This window comes from Peromyscus maniculatus, chromosome 1 (assembly GCF_049852395.1).
Source record: "Peromyscus maniculatus bairdii isolate BWxNUB_F1_BW_parent chromosome 1, HU_Pman_BW_mat_3.1, whole genome shotgun sequence".
NCBI classification, from domain to species: domain Eukaryota; kingdom Metazoa; phylum Chordata; class Mammalia; order Rodentia; family Cricetidae; genus Peromyscus; species Peromyscus maniculatus.
Genome location: NC_134852.1, coordinates 194,876,500 through 194,891,016, shown reverse-complemented (window position 1 = coordinate 194,891,016; position 14,517 = coordinate 194,876,500). Strand labels below are relative to the sequence as shown.

Here is a 14,517-nt window from a genome sequence, read left to right as displayed (position 1 = left end):
AGAAGTTGGTTGGGAAATTGACTGACACGTGGGAATGTGAGATAGAGAAATTCCTTGCTATTTGGGCACCATCTTGTGGCATCATCTGAATATAGCAGCAAAGTTACATGAGGCAAACAATGAGGATCACCAAATTGTGAGCTGAAGGCTGACTGATGTTAGGACTCAGCTGCAAAGCAGGCAGGCTTGAGTTGGCTGAGGTTCTTCATGAGCACTGCCAAGGATAATGGACTTATCCAAAGGATGCCAGGATTTCTTAGGAAAGTTGTATAGTTTTTAGTCTTAGAAAGAGGCGTTAGGTAAGATTTAATGCAAAGTAGTCTTGGATGAAATTAGTCAAAGACTCGTTGTGAATTCCAAGGAAAAACAAAGAAACCAGGAAAATGAGTTACTAGAACTCACAAATTTCATTAAGATAGCAAACAAATCAGAAATATTATCCATAAACAATAGAAAAATATGACCAACCTATATAATTCATGAGTCCAAAATCAAAACAGCTCTGAAAACAGTTTTTGTTTTTATCTTAAAGTTTGGGTCAGAATTCACTGTAGGTGGCAAATCTAACCAGACACGAGGCTGCCTGGCTTACTAATGTGACCCGCCACACACCTGGCTTAAGACGCATCAGTGAGAATGTGTTTGCCTTCAGGATTACCAAACATATTATAGATACCGTGTCACCTTTGTAAAGTCCGCAGAGCTCACAGTTTTGAAGTGTGTCTAGTGTTAAATGCTTGCTAACAAAAACTCCCCAACTTGTGGTGTGTGTGTGTGTGTGTATGTGTGTGTGTGTGTGTGTGTGTGTGTGTGTGTGTGTGTGTAAATCCTTGTGGTAAAGCATGAAACACTAGTAAGAGCAGGAAAACAAACTGCGAAGCACAAAGAAAGAGTGCAAACATGAAGCCTGTGAAACACACAGGAACAGGTCAAGTGGGACTGTAAGAAGTTCCCTGTGACAGGCAACAGAATCGGAGAGGAACAGGGTCAAATGCACTGTAAGAAATTCCCTGCTCGACAGGGAACAGAATCGGAGAGGAACAGGGTCAAATGCACTGTAAGAAATTCCCTGCTCGACAGGGAACAGAATCGGAGAGGAACAGGGTCAAATGCACTGTAAGAAATTCCCTGCTCCGACAGGGAACAGAATCGGAGAGGAACAGGGTCAAATGCACTGTAAGAAATTCCCTGCTCCGACAGGGAACAGAGTCGGAGAGCTTGAGTAACGTGGCTAATGAAATAATCAGGAAAAACTGAGGCTGGAACCCAGACCCTTATTATGCAGCATACTTTTTACTATCCTGACATCGGAAAATACCAAAAAGGAAAAGCATGTGAAAAAATTAAATGAAAGAAACATGTTCCTTTATCAAAACAAGATATTAATTAGATGATTGGCTGCATGGGGGAAAAAAGCCGTCATTAACATTGCCTTTATAAAAATTAAAAAGTTTAAAAAACTGACTAAACAGCCCACAGCAGCTGTGAGAGCAAGAAACTGAGAGAGACTAGAACATTAGAAGTGAATGATTAACCTGAAACATTTACATAAACTGGCCCTGAAGACTTCTATCCCCACTATGGAAAGTAAACGAACAGAAATGCCTATTGAACCAGCTGATTTTAATCAGGGAGGATTCTGCTTCTCACTGAGGGAAGAGAGTGTTGACGACTGAAAAGGGAACACTCTAAGGTCATGCTTTATCTGACAAGAAAAGGGAAGGAGAGAGAAGGGCTGCAAATTAAAGACTTTCCAAATTTCCTTGGACACTTTAAAAATGATCACAAAATCCACTTGTAGCCACCTACAGAGTAGTAATCAGCAAGCTTTGTGAAGAACAAGCCTGGACAAATTTAATTGCCTTCCTTTATTCCCTGACAGACTTAGTAGATCAAGGAGAAGTAAGCAGTCTACGTAACCTCTTAATTTTAGCAAGGCTTCAGATAAAGTTTATCAAGTATTTATATCCGCATCAGTACACTAGGAAAATATAATCGAGACCTCATCAGGACCCATTTAACTGGAGAAATTATTTGCAGTGTATTAAACACAAGGAACAACATGCTATTTATTTTAGCAAGGCTTGATGTGGTCAGTTAGTCCTACTGTTGACATTTTTGTCTCTGATTTAGAAGCAACCAAAAAAAAAAAAAAGGTAAATAAGGTAAATATTACACATCTGCAAAAAATTTCACATATTTATAATATGGTTAAAAATGAAGTAAACTTCAGATAACAGGGCAGAAAATAAAACATGCAAACACCCTGAAAATCTTATTGCGGTCAGTAATGCAGCACTGTACACTAATGGCATGCATAAGAAGGTTTTCCAGAGTTAGTTACCATGGGTAAATCTGTTTTACTACAAAAGAGCAGGTACTATCTAGATGATTCCAAGTTTGCAGTGATTTAACTAATCAAACTACATGATCAAATGGTTTACTTCCTCTGCTTTAGCCTATGAACCAAATGCTGGCCTTTTAGAACCAGTCAGTTAATCACCTACTCCTAAGAATAAAATGAAATTAAATTATGAAACACAATTATAGCAGACTTTGAAGATGAGAGAGCAGCTTATTTTGAGAAGCAATGCTCTACATTTCTAATTTTAGTCAGCAATCAAATATCTGGAATAGCGAACATGGAAAAACTGTACAGATATTCCTGTGTTCATTCTTTCACTCATGTGGTTTCATCATTCAGCATGAATCACTGGTTGAAAACACCTGATTAAGTCAAGTCCAGAGCACTCAAAGATGATCTGCACTTCCATTTCCCACTCTGAGTATAGCTCTGCACTCAAGGATGATCTGCACTTCCATTTCCCACTCTGAGTATAGCTCTGCACTCAAGGATGATCTGCACTTCCATTTCCCACTCTGAGTACAGCTCTGATCCGTTGTGTACTCTGCTGGACCAAAAGAGACTTTACTCATGTTCAAGAACAATGTACTAAAAAGGTTTTCTCCTCTTGGTACAGTGTGATTTGATCTGACACTTCCTTCTCAACTCTTTCAGAACTAGCTTTAGTCTGTGAATCTCCCTTAAAGGACTGAGGTAGAAGCTGTCCCACTAAAAGGTTAGTAGAATCCAAGCAGGACAGAAAAATACTATCAGAAAAGCCCAAAAGATTAAGTGTGTTCAACTCTTTTGGGGGTGGTGGTAGAGAAAGCTCAGCGTAAAATACCATAACATTTATGAAGAAAAACTAAAATAATAAACGTCATTCATATAGAGAGTCAATGAGCACACGTTATGTCCCTTTTTTGTCCTCAACAACATGGGAGTCAACAGAATTCTTCATGCAGCACAAAGAAGGGTCAGATTATTACACAATACTAATGAAAGGATCTATGACAGAATAGTGTATAGTTTTCAGTACATGCTAATTCTCATCATCTGGCAATGGGCATGTCAGTACTTGCCAAAGGAGAATGCCATGACTGATCAGCAACATCTGTTATGTGTAATGGGAGAGTGGCAATACATAAAACACACACACACACTACTGCCTCATGTTATATTATAACACAGAAAACAGAATAGTATCTTGAATTTGCAAAGCACTTTCTCAACATTTTTACACACTATGTTATGCTCCAAACCTTCTCCATGTTAGGCAGGGCAATCACTTCCACTTAGTTGGAAAGCAGACAAAGAATGATAACTGACCTGCCCAAAGCCACACAGCTAGCTAAATGGCAACAGCTCTATTACAGTCCAGATTTCTTTATTTCCTTAGCGACCTGCCCTTGTCTTTATTGTAAAGGGCTGCTAGTATAGAAGACATCTAGATGTTCTGGATTCCTACTAAGAAAAAAGGAAGGAGAAACAGGTTTAAACTAACCACACAGATTTAAGTCATACTGAAGAAAATTTTTCTGTCAAAGCTGCTAGTTAGCCTTTGGTATCTATAACTAAAAAGAAGCCAACTGTAGTACATTCTCTGGGGACTTAAAACATTTATTTACGAAGGTAATATTTTTTCTTGAGAGAGAAAATAGCAGTTGTCTCCAAAACCCTTCAAAGGGGTAGAAAAAAAGTCTGAGTTTTAATTAGAGAAGCCCACATTCAAATCCCTCCTCTCATTTCCTAGCTGGGTAACCTAGGACTGACTTAACTTCTTGGGGTCAGTTCTACACTGGAGACAGCATCTTGCATCAGAGGTATCAAGACAACACCATCAAAATAACTACTGTGAGTCTCCTCCTTCCAGTCTCTTTCATCAACAAAACCTTATCCATTTCTTATACTAAAAATTTTCAGAAACAAAATGAGGAGAAACTGGTGTATAGCTCAGTGACAGTGTTTGGTTTGCACTGGCCCTGCATCCAATCCCAACACCACATGGAGAGAAAGAGAAGAGAGAGAGCCATGGAAGAGCGAAAATATGGAAGGAAAAACAACTGCTTAAAATATCTAAAAGCAATCCCTGTTTTGTGCTTTGCTTAATGCAGATAGTCCCCACTGGACTCCAAGTCTTAGGGAGAGGAACAAAACACATTGAAGTGAGATGCCCGGCCTCCATACAACTCCTTGAGAATGCTCAATACAAAAGATGCCAGAAAGAGAAGTTTCCCATCTTCATTTTCTCAGACACAAAGAATAAAAGAGCCCAGATGCAGAATGAGGGAAGGATCTTCTGTAATCCACACACTGATAGAACCTATCCTTGGTCTCTAATTACAACCAAAAGCCTTCTTGAGTTCCAGTTACGGGAAGCTGAGAAGCTGAGGCAGGATGATTACAAGTTTAAGTTCAGCAACAGTGAGAATATCATTTCAGATAATTAAATAATAAAGAAATGTTCTTCATTTAAAAAAAGCAACAGAGAAGCTGGCATGGCAGCTAACATCTATAATCCCAGCACCCCAGAATTGGAGGCAAGACTGACATAAGTTCAAAAGCAGCCTAGGCTACATAGTAAGTTCTAGGCCAGCCAGGACTACAGAGTAAAACTCTGTTTCAAAAACAAATAAAAGCAATAAGGTGCTCACTAGGCCAACAGTCTCATTTTTAAACTGCACCATGAAAATGTCCTCTGAATAGCAAAGCATTTAAAACAAACACTTCAAGAGCAACCGCATGCTGATGTGCCTGCCAAGAACTAGAGGACACTCAGATATTATCCAAGCAACAAAGCAGCCGCCACAGTATTCGTAGAGACACAGGTGATATCACATTTATAGGGTGGGCATGGCATATGCAAAAGGAGTCTAGCTTCATTCGATGCCACTGTCCTTACCCTCCACTCATCATTTTTTGCTTGCTTTTGTTCAGTGCTGGGACTGAACCCAGGGCCTTGGGGCATGTTAAGCAAATGCTTTACAACTGGGCTACATCCCCAAGCCTTTATTCATTCCCCCTCTGAGATAACTGTAGCTACCACCCAAGAGTCATTTTCGTCAGAGATAACCAATTAACAAAAGATTAAGGATACCGCTCATTCTACTTTAATCCAGTTCTATTATTTACCATCTATAAAAAAGCAATCCTTTCCTTTTTCTAAGAAACCTTTTAATGAACAATGTTATTAGAAAAAAACAAAAACAAAAACAAAATTGCCTCATTATAATCATTAAGGTAAATTAGTTGGGTTCAATTCTAAAACTCTAACACCTGCCATGATGCTCTCCCTCACTGGTTATCTGGCCAGTGCAGCTTAGAGTCTGAGAGCTGCCCGCTATCACCAAAGCAGAGTGGACAGGAAGTATTAATGGCCTTGCTAGACTGGCAATAAACAAGGAGTTTGAAACTTCAATTGGTTTAAGAAAAAATAAAGTCACTTTATGGTAAGTGAAATTTTCAGAATTGTCTTCACTGATTCTATAGATATTGAGTAAAGGCAAAGAGCCGGTCTAAAGCTTGAAGGCTAATTAAAAAAAATACTTCTGTATCAAGCCCGAGTTCAGGTCTTCACAAAGAACTCAACAGTCTATAAAGAGAAGATAGATTTTAAGCTTGACTCCAAACTCTAAGAAAGAAAAACTCTGCTTGTGGATTGTGGAAATATTTTCTGAGAACTCTTAGGTGTTAGAAAGAAATCAGAAGACAGGTGGATCTACTCCAGACTCTCTTAAGAAGACAGAAATCCCTCTTACAGTCATTCTTACCACTATCAGTTGCTGGCTCTTCCTTAATTTGCCTTCTACCAAAGACCTAAGCCATCTGATTACACCATGGCACCGTCATGGCCCAGGAAAAGCAAAGCAAGCAGCAGAGTCTTCAAAGGAAAATGTTCTCTCCATGTGGAGCAAGCTGTAGAAAAGCCAGGAATGAGCCGAGACAGTGGAGCCTATCTCTCAATAACAGTAAATTAATGAGATGCCTTGGTGTGTGAACAGGAGACAAATCCTGACTGCTTCTCTTGAATCGAAGGCTTGAGAACGACTACACTTGAGAGGCTTCTGAAAAGGGAGGGACAAGCTGGAGTGGACTCCATTCTTTCCCATTCTCTTTTTCAGCATGTGCCTCCTAGTGAACCCTGTGGACCGGACAACACTACCACTAACTCACCTCGGGCTTCCTGCAGTTTCTTGAGCTCTGCCTCCCGTTCCGTTTTGCTCTGTTTGCTTCGAACCCCAAGGGCACTGATGACTAACCTTCTGGCTAAGGCTGCTGAAGTCTCAGGTCGCTCTTTGGCTGGCTGGAGAAACTCTGGGAAAAAAAGGAGTAAGAGGCAGTAAGAAAGAAACCACTACAGCTCCAAGTGATTTAACACAGTAATTAACATACAAAACAGACTAACAAGGGCGGTATCAGCAGTAATTAATACAACCCCGTAGATGACGATCCGAGGAAATTAGTATGGCAAAGCACAAACAGCCCTGGCCGCATTATCTGCATTAGCACAGCGTCTCACAGCAACTCTATCAAACAACTGAAATGTCATCAGAGTCTGGTCACTGTACTGCTTGCTCATAAGCTCTCCCACACTTCAAGAGGCTGCTCGTTCAAAGGGCATATTTCCAACATGGTTTTTTTCCTTTTGTCCTTAAAAACATATCAGTAGAGTATTAACATAAAAAAGACAGTGTCTATTGAGCTCTGGGTGGTGTGAAACTGCTGGAATGAACAGTGACTTCACCATTAATAAACAAAGGCAGAGGTTGTGGGCTCACCAGCACAAGCTCTAGCTTTGGCCTTGGCTGCTCTTGTGGCCTGTGACAAGGGCCGAATCTTCACCATGGTGTGTTTAATACCCAGAGCATCACGAGCTGCAAGGAAGAACAGACATAAGGAAGTAAAGTGATGCAGAAGAAAATTTAGGGTTATTTCTTATAAAGCACTTATTCTTAGAAGTTATGTTTGTTGGTTTACATGGCAAGGAAAAAAGATCATACAATACAGAACATCTGTAAACAGTAAGTTGGGTGATGATCACTTTAGAACAGAGATTAGACCAAACCCAGCCAATGGACTTTCTGTTTTTGTAAATAAAGTGTTATGAAACAGAGCCGTGCCCATTTGCACACTGTAGCTGCTCTCTTGCTACAATAACCAGGTTAGGTGAGGTAAGGACAGAAGCTTTTTTGCCTTTCTTGCTACAATGCTGGGTTAGGTAATGACAGAAAATTTTTTGCTCCACAAAGCCAAAAATATTTTATCTGGCCCACGAAAATCCATGCTCTAGAGATGGTTCAGACAGGAACTAGCAAGCTAGCACCTCTGATTACTGTGGGTTCCTCTGAATAAGTTCCATCATGAGCCCAGGATATGTATGTGTGCAAAAGACTAACCAAATATTCAGAGAGTAGCTACTACAGTAATCTCACTGGATACACTACTTCAAATTCATTTGTCTGAAGGAAAAAAATACTGCAAAATTTAGTCTCACTGTGGTCTTTACCACGCCTGACATTTTTGTGTGCAAATAGCCTGGGATGAAGTGCCTACCTTTGCAAATACCAAATGCTGGATTAAAGAGAAGAAGGAGAGAACATGTGGGTACCAAGCCACACGTCTCAAAAAACAGTATTTATTCTATCACAGATACTGGCTGAGCAAAGTTCCAATTGGCTGGAATAGAAGGGAAATAACAAGAAGAAGGAGAAAATCAACAGTATGAGGGCCCTGGAATTCCTGATAGTCACTGGACAGATACCTGTGATTGGACTGGAGAATACTCCTAGGGCATGTGTATCATCTACCCATTTAATATCAAATCCTTTCTTTCTGTAACAAAAGAAAACAATTTTTACATTTCTTATAACTTGTTTTATGAAATGTCTTTAAAACAGCCTTACGAAGCATTTCATAAGATAGAGGAATGGAAATAGTGACATAAAAACAGCTTGACACATAGAAGCCACTAAAATTTAAAAGCAATAATACCATCATAAAGAATTACCTGGGAGCATTTTATAGATGCCAACTAATTAATCTTCACAAATCTGCTGGAGATGTAAAGTATTTAATGCACGAGATGTCCTTATGAGGTGAAATGGGAAGGGATGAAAAAGGAAGCCAGAGGAAGTATAGAATTCAGGAAGTCAGGAAGGGTCACCTGGATTTGATGCAAATATAAACTGTGTGTTGGGGGTGGGTACTACATTGCTAGAGATGTGATTCAAACTAAAAATAAATAAATAAACAAATAAATAAATAAGCCAAATAATAAAAAATACAACGGTACTCACAAATGCTTACTGCTCTTCCTTGTTGTAGAAGGAAAATAAGGTATGTGTGTGGGGGTCGGGGGAGGTTAGGAATAACCATGGCTAGCCAGAAAAATTCAAGAAAAAAAGAATCAAATAATGAACATTTATACTTGAAAAAATACCTTTTTAGCTTAGAACACAACTACACAGTGAGCACAAAGACTATCAGGATTGTGACACACACACACACTTAAATTTTCCTTAATACATGAATACATTTTATTTTGATTAAATCCACCCCTCACCCCTCAACTCCTAAGTATTTAGGTGTTGGATACCATATTAATTTAGCAAAATGACAGTGACAGATTCTCCCCTAGGGCCTAGGACCCCTGGAGCCATGGCTTCTTAGTCATTTACAGTATGAGGCATGAATTCCTCCTGTTGGGCAGGCCTTAAATCCAGCCGGACAGCTAGTGGTGGCCAGCACTCCCCCAGTACACTACTGCACCAATGGGGTGGTACCTGGCTGCAGGAATCACTGCTGTAGTTCACAGGGTTCACAGCGGGGTAAGACTGTGGGTATTTTTTCTCTCCTGCAGCTTGCCTAGCACCTTGAGGCACTATAAAAGCTAGCCATTGGAGAGGAAAATAGAAATGAGATTGTCCACGATAGGCCAAGAAGATGATAATCAGCACTCAGAAGGCAACTTGTAAACCCAACAGTGCTCATTAATTTTATTATTAATAGCAATAATCACTAGGGAGATTAATACTGATGAAGATGTTGATGAAGCAAAGTTGACTCTGGTATTTGACTCAAGTATTACTATAGACTTCTGCATCATGACCTTTAAAAAATTATAAATCACTATAAAAGAAAAATGCTAAAACAGCTTTTCTTTCTTAATTTCCTTGACAGAAAAATAAAGGAAACTTGAAAGATGAGCTAGAGAGCTTCTAAAGCTGGACCATGCTATAAAATGACCACAGTAAGAGTTTCTGCTGCAGGTTTAAAATAGATGGGAAAGACCTTGACAGCTAAAAGCCTCATCTTGGCCCTGGAGACTTCACAGTCCTTTCAAATCCTCCTGAGAACGGCTTTAGATCTTATAGAAAATGCTCTAATATGGTTAAGAAGAGACAAAGCAAAGGGAAGCAAATGACACAAAAGAATTAACTATCCTAAAACCCAGTACTGGGGAGGTGAAGATGGGAAGATTTTGAGTTCAAGGCTAACCTAGGCTGCATAGTAAGAAACTGTCTCAAAAACAAAAATAGCAACAAAGCCCAATAATCCCAAGGAAATTTTGGACATGGACAAAATGATCCTTATTTTATTAATGACAGTCGTCTTAACTTTATCAATGATAATCTAAGATAGCTCAAATTTGAGATTTAAGTCTTATTGACTGCTTTTGAGGATCTATTAGGAATTGAAAAGCACTTGACACTGTTTTTTTTGTTTTTTTGGTTTTTTTCGAGACAGGGTTTCTCTGTGTACCTTTGCGCCTTTCCTGGAACTCACTTGGTAGCCCAGGCTGGCCTTGAACTCACAGAGATCCGCCTGCCTCTGCCTCCGGAGTGCTGGGATTAAAGGCGTGCGCCACCACCGCCCGGCGACACTGGTCTTAACAAAACTGAATTAACGACTTACCTACACTACACATTTACAGTAAGGTTATGGTATAGATCAAATGTCTTCCAGAACCCATTCACTCCTCTCTCTTTCAATTGTCTTCCCCAATGGAGTTTAACTAATAAAAACAAGTATACAACTGCTAGTTAATTTCATCTATGCTAGCACTTAAAACTCTTCCTCAAGAATAAGACAGGCCAGATGTGGTGGTAAACACTAGCACTTCTGAAAGCTGAGGATCAAGAGTTCAAGGCCAGCCTGGGCTACCTAGATCCTATCTTAAAACAAAAGCCAACCATTTTTATAAATAAAGTTTTACTTTCTCAACCACACTCATTTGTTTACATCCTGTCTATGGCTGTTCTAGTGAGACAGCAGAGCTGCCTGAAATATTCACTCTCGGATCCTTTAAGAAAGGATTAGGAGCTATGCTCTGAAACAGAATCTTACAAATCAATGTAAAGTTGGGATCTGACAGAGCATGTCTATAATCTTGGCATCTGGGATATAAATAAACTGAATTTTAAGTTTAAATTTGTAGCATCAGATAGAATTGATTCATTTTTAATAGCAGGATTGAAATATTAAAGTATACTCCTTGATACTGACTTTCTTCTAGACCCTGAACATCTTTTTCTTAATAACTTTCTGGATTATCTTTCTGTTCCTGAGTCTATTTTTTACTGTAAGTTAGAAATAATGTGTATACTTCTGATCCCCTTACCTTCTTCCAAAATGTACCACCTACCTACATACCAAGAGTCAGCATAAATGTTCTGAAGAGCACTTGTAACACACTTGAACTCCTCACTATATTTAATAATACAAAACTGAATGAATATGAGTGCAAAGAAGAACTATTGTGTCTATAAACCTAATTGAGCCAAGAATGGCAGCTTGTGATTAAAATCCCAGCACTCCAAAGGGTGAATCAGGGAGGAGGAGCACAAGGCCAGCTGGGATTGATTACATGGCAACCTGTCAAAACAAACAAACAAACAAACAAACACCAGCAAAAAAGTTAGTTAAAGGTGGTGGCACATGCCTTTAGTCCCAGCACTTGAGAGGCAGAGACAGGCGGATTTCTGAGAGTTTGAAGCCAGCCTGGTCTACAAAGTGAGTTCCAGGACAGCTAGGACTGTTACACAGAGAAACCCTGTTGGGGGGGGGGGGCGGGGTGAGTTAGTTGAATGATTTGGAAGACTAAAGAAAAGTTACTTAAAAACAACACTAAAAAAGAGCCCGTGGAACTATTCACTGAGAAAACTCTGAAGATGTGTTAAAATTTCTTGTCTTTCTTTACAAATTTGACTCTATAAATTACAGACAAGGCAGTAGGAGATGACCGAGAAGAACTGTCCAATCAATACACTAGCAACTAAGAAGAGAGGCGCGGCTGGAAAGCACATTAAGTAATCAGACACTTAACCTGTGTCAAGATAAAGCATCTGTGACGTACAACAACAAAAGCACTCTCCATTTGACTTTTCTGAGTGGTCACAAAAACCTCAGATCACAATTTAATCTGAAGACTCAAACAGGTAGCATTTTTGGTACATGGCACACGAAAAGGCACAGTTTTATGAGAAGTCTTCTTTTTCCATTGGCCTTAATGCCCATAAATACAATCCCCCAAAAAACATTGACTCCCATTAAAAATATAACTAAATCCTCAAAAAGGAAGACACCATGTGCAAGCCCAGACGTGAACAGACGTTAACCAGGAACAAGCTACAGCCAAAGTGGCTGCAGGTAACAGAAGGGCTCCAGGAGGCCATGCTCAGTGTACTTAAGAAAATGGAAGAAATACTGACAACTGAAGATCTATGGAGGGGGAAAGCTGTAAAAGAATGACCAGGCAGACTTTAAAAATACTTTTTTGAGAAATTCAAGGTATCATAAAACAAACTTTTAAAATACAATATAAATATTTAACAATTTAGCACAGCTTGGAATAAATAAACTAGAGCCCCCAAACTGAAGAAATTATTCCGAATGTCTGAGGCAAAAAGAGATGGAATATACAAGAGAGGTAACAAGAAAATTAAATGAGAAAATCTCCTACACACCCAATTTGTGTCTTGGACAGGGTGAAAAGAGACTAGGTCTGAGGCAACACTGAAGAGACAATGTCCAAGATCTTTCCAAAGTCAATGAAAATATTAACCACTGATTTAATAAGCCCACGTAATCTCAATCTGCGTATATCTGGAAAAAAAAAAACCCTACAAAATCCACATCACAGTGAAAATGATCAATAGCCAAGTCAAAGGGAAAATTTTAAGAGCATCCAGAGAGGAAAGAGATTACAACCAGAGTGGCATGGAGACAGTCAGCGAACCTCTCACCCAAAGAGAAAGCCAGATGCATTAGGGTATCTCCATGTTTTGAGAGAAAAGTAACTGCCAATCTAGAAGTACTAATAACATAAACCTTTTCAAGAATGAAGGACTGGGGGACTGTTCAGTGGTAGAGCATTATACTGGCATACATAGGAGCCAGGACTGATCTTTTGTACAGTAAAAAATCATTGTGACAAGAAGGAAAATGATATAAAACCATTCAAGTAACAACACCTGAGTTTGATACTGGAAAACCATTAGTAAGTTAAATGATAAAGACTATAGCTCATTCAGAAAGACAATGAATCCAACAGCTACGACAGCATGTAAGCTGGGTGCAAGGTAGGAGATGGAATTAAAAAGACCTTGCAGTATTTAGAAAGAGGCAAAGGAAAAACATTAGTTTTAGCCACCAACAGTTTAAGCACACATTTTTATAATTTCTAGAGTAACCACCAAAGAACAGAAACATTAAAAAAGTCAATCCATAGGTCTAGAAAGGGGAAGGAAAGGTAGGAGAAGTAGACTCAGGAGAGAGGCCAGGCAAATACAAAAGCAAATGCTTTGATAGAAGTTCAAATACATCAACAATGACAACAAATATAAATGGACTAAATGTATCTACAAGACAGAATTAGGAGTCATCAACAGTGGTCATTGTAAATGTCTACAAAGGCTACCTGGGCCCTTTCGAGGAACTGAAGACTAGTCTGATATACAGGCTTTCTAATGGATCCGAACAATACACAAACCCGATGCCAAAATAAATGACTAAAAACTTAAAAAGACATAATTTTTTTTCTTGAGTATTAAGACTTTATCTCACCTTGTCTATCATTTGGAACCACTTGCAAATACTTACTGGTAACTGCAGAAAATCCGCAAAAGGTCTTCTGTACGGAATTCTTGAGGAAAATCATAAATTTCAATGACATGTGGGAATTCACATTCACTGAGGTCAATATCAGGAAGTTCGTGGCTGTAATAATCAAATCTAGGCTCCTGGATGCTTTTTCTGTTCTTCATATTCCCTGATAACTAGAGAGCAATAAACATAGTAAAGTGCCTACTAACGGGAAATTAAGGCATTATAAAAATATCCTTCCATGTATAAACGATCCTGCTCCCGTCTCCATGCTCCTATTCCTTAACTTTTGGCACTATTTCTGTACTAGTGGTGTTTGTGAACACAATAATGGCTAGATGTTTACCACCACCTTTATAATCATACATGTGGAACATGAGAAAAGTATGAAAATCTCAGCAGATAAGCAAGGCATAAAACTTAACTTGTTTCTATCGATTATCATGTGAGAGAATATAGACTAATCAGGAGTGGATTAGTGGATGCAGCTCAGTGACACAGCACCTGTCTAGCACATGCAAGGCCCCAGGGCACATTGCTGCAGGGAATGGCCAGAGGAAGGATGGATGGAAGGATGAATATAATGAGTTACAAATGGCACATCCTGGAAACTGAGAGACAACAGCTGAAGAGAAGAATTAACATTTGTTTTAACTGGGCTCACTGTTCAGGCCCATCTCATAATTTCTTTTCTGGAAGTGAACAAAAATAAAGTTTTAAGGGTGAAAAACTTTTACTTCACCTTTTGTTGTATATTAAAAAGTGAGGAGAAAGCTTACATAGGAATTTGTTAAGACAAATATAAATAGCATAAGCAGTTATACTCAAGGTCCCTAGTATAAGAGCTACCTAAGGCTCTAAAATAATTAATAGTAATGAAACTCTGTTAAAAAGAAAACTCAAAATCACTAAGGAGCAGTCATGTCCTTTCCTTTCTTTCTATTTCCTTTTTTTTTTTTTTTTTTTAAACTCAGTCCTCAATCCACAAGCACAGAGGCAGCTCTCCTCTCTGCATGCAGACCGTGGCAGGAAGTCATCACAAGCAGGCAAGATGGTACTAGTAGTGTAAC

The 14,517-nt window shown here is 39.1% G+C and overlaps 1 protein-coding gene across 5 annotated transcripts in view; it reads right to left on the bottom strand.

Annotated features, from left to right (window-relative positions):
• R3hcc1l (R3H domain and coiled-coil containing 1 like) overlaps positions 1-14,517 on the bottom strand; it is an 84,399-nt gene that overhangs the window by 2,629 nt on the left and 67,253 nt on the right. For 3 of the 5 annotated variants that reach the window (XM_006990474.4, XM_076563127.1, XM_076563128.1), the window contains 4 exons: positions 13,445-13,620; positions 8,106-8,176; positions 7,123-7,218; positions 6,518-6,658 (listed from right to left, as the gene is read on the bottom strand). In XM_006990474.4, coding sequence (XP_006990536.1) covers positions 6,518-6,658; positions 7,123-7,218; positions 8,106-8,176; positions 13,445-13,620 — 484 coding nt within the window. Of the gene's footprint in view, positions 1-6,517; positions 6,659-6,749; positions 6,995-7,122; positions 7,219-8,105; positions 8,177-8,218; positions 8,508-13,444; positions 13,621-14,517 lie in introns of those variants that run through there. The other 2 variants (XR_013048358.1, XM_076563129.1) reach the window with 2 other exon arrangements.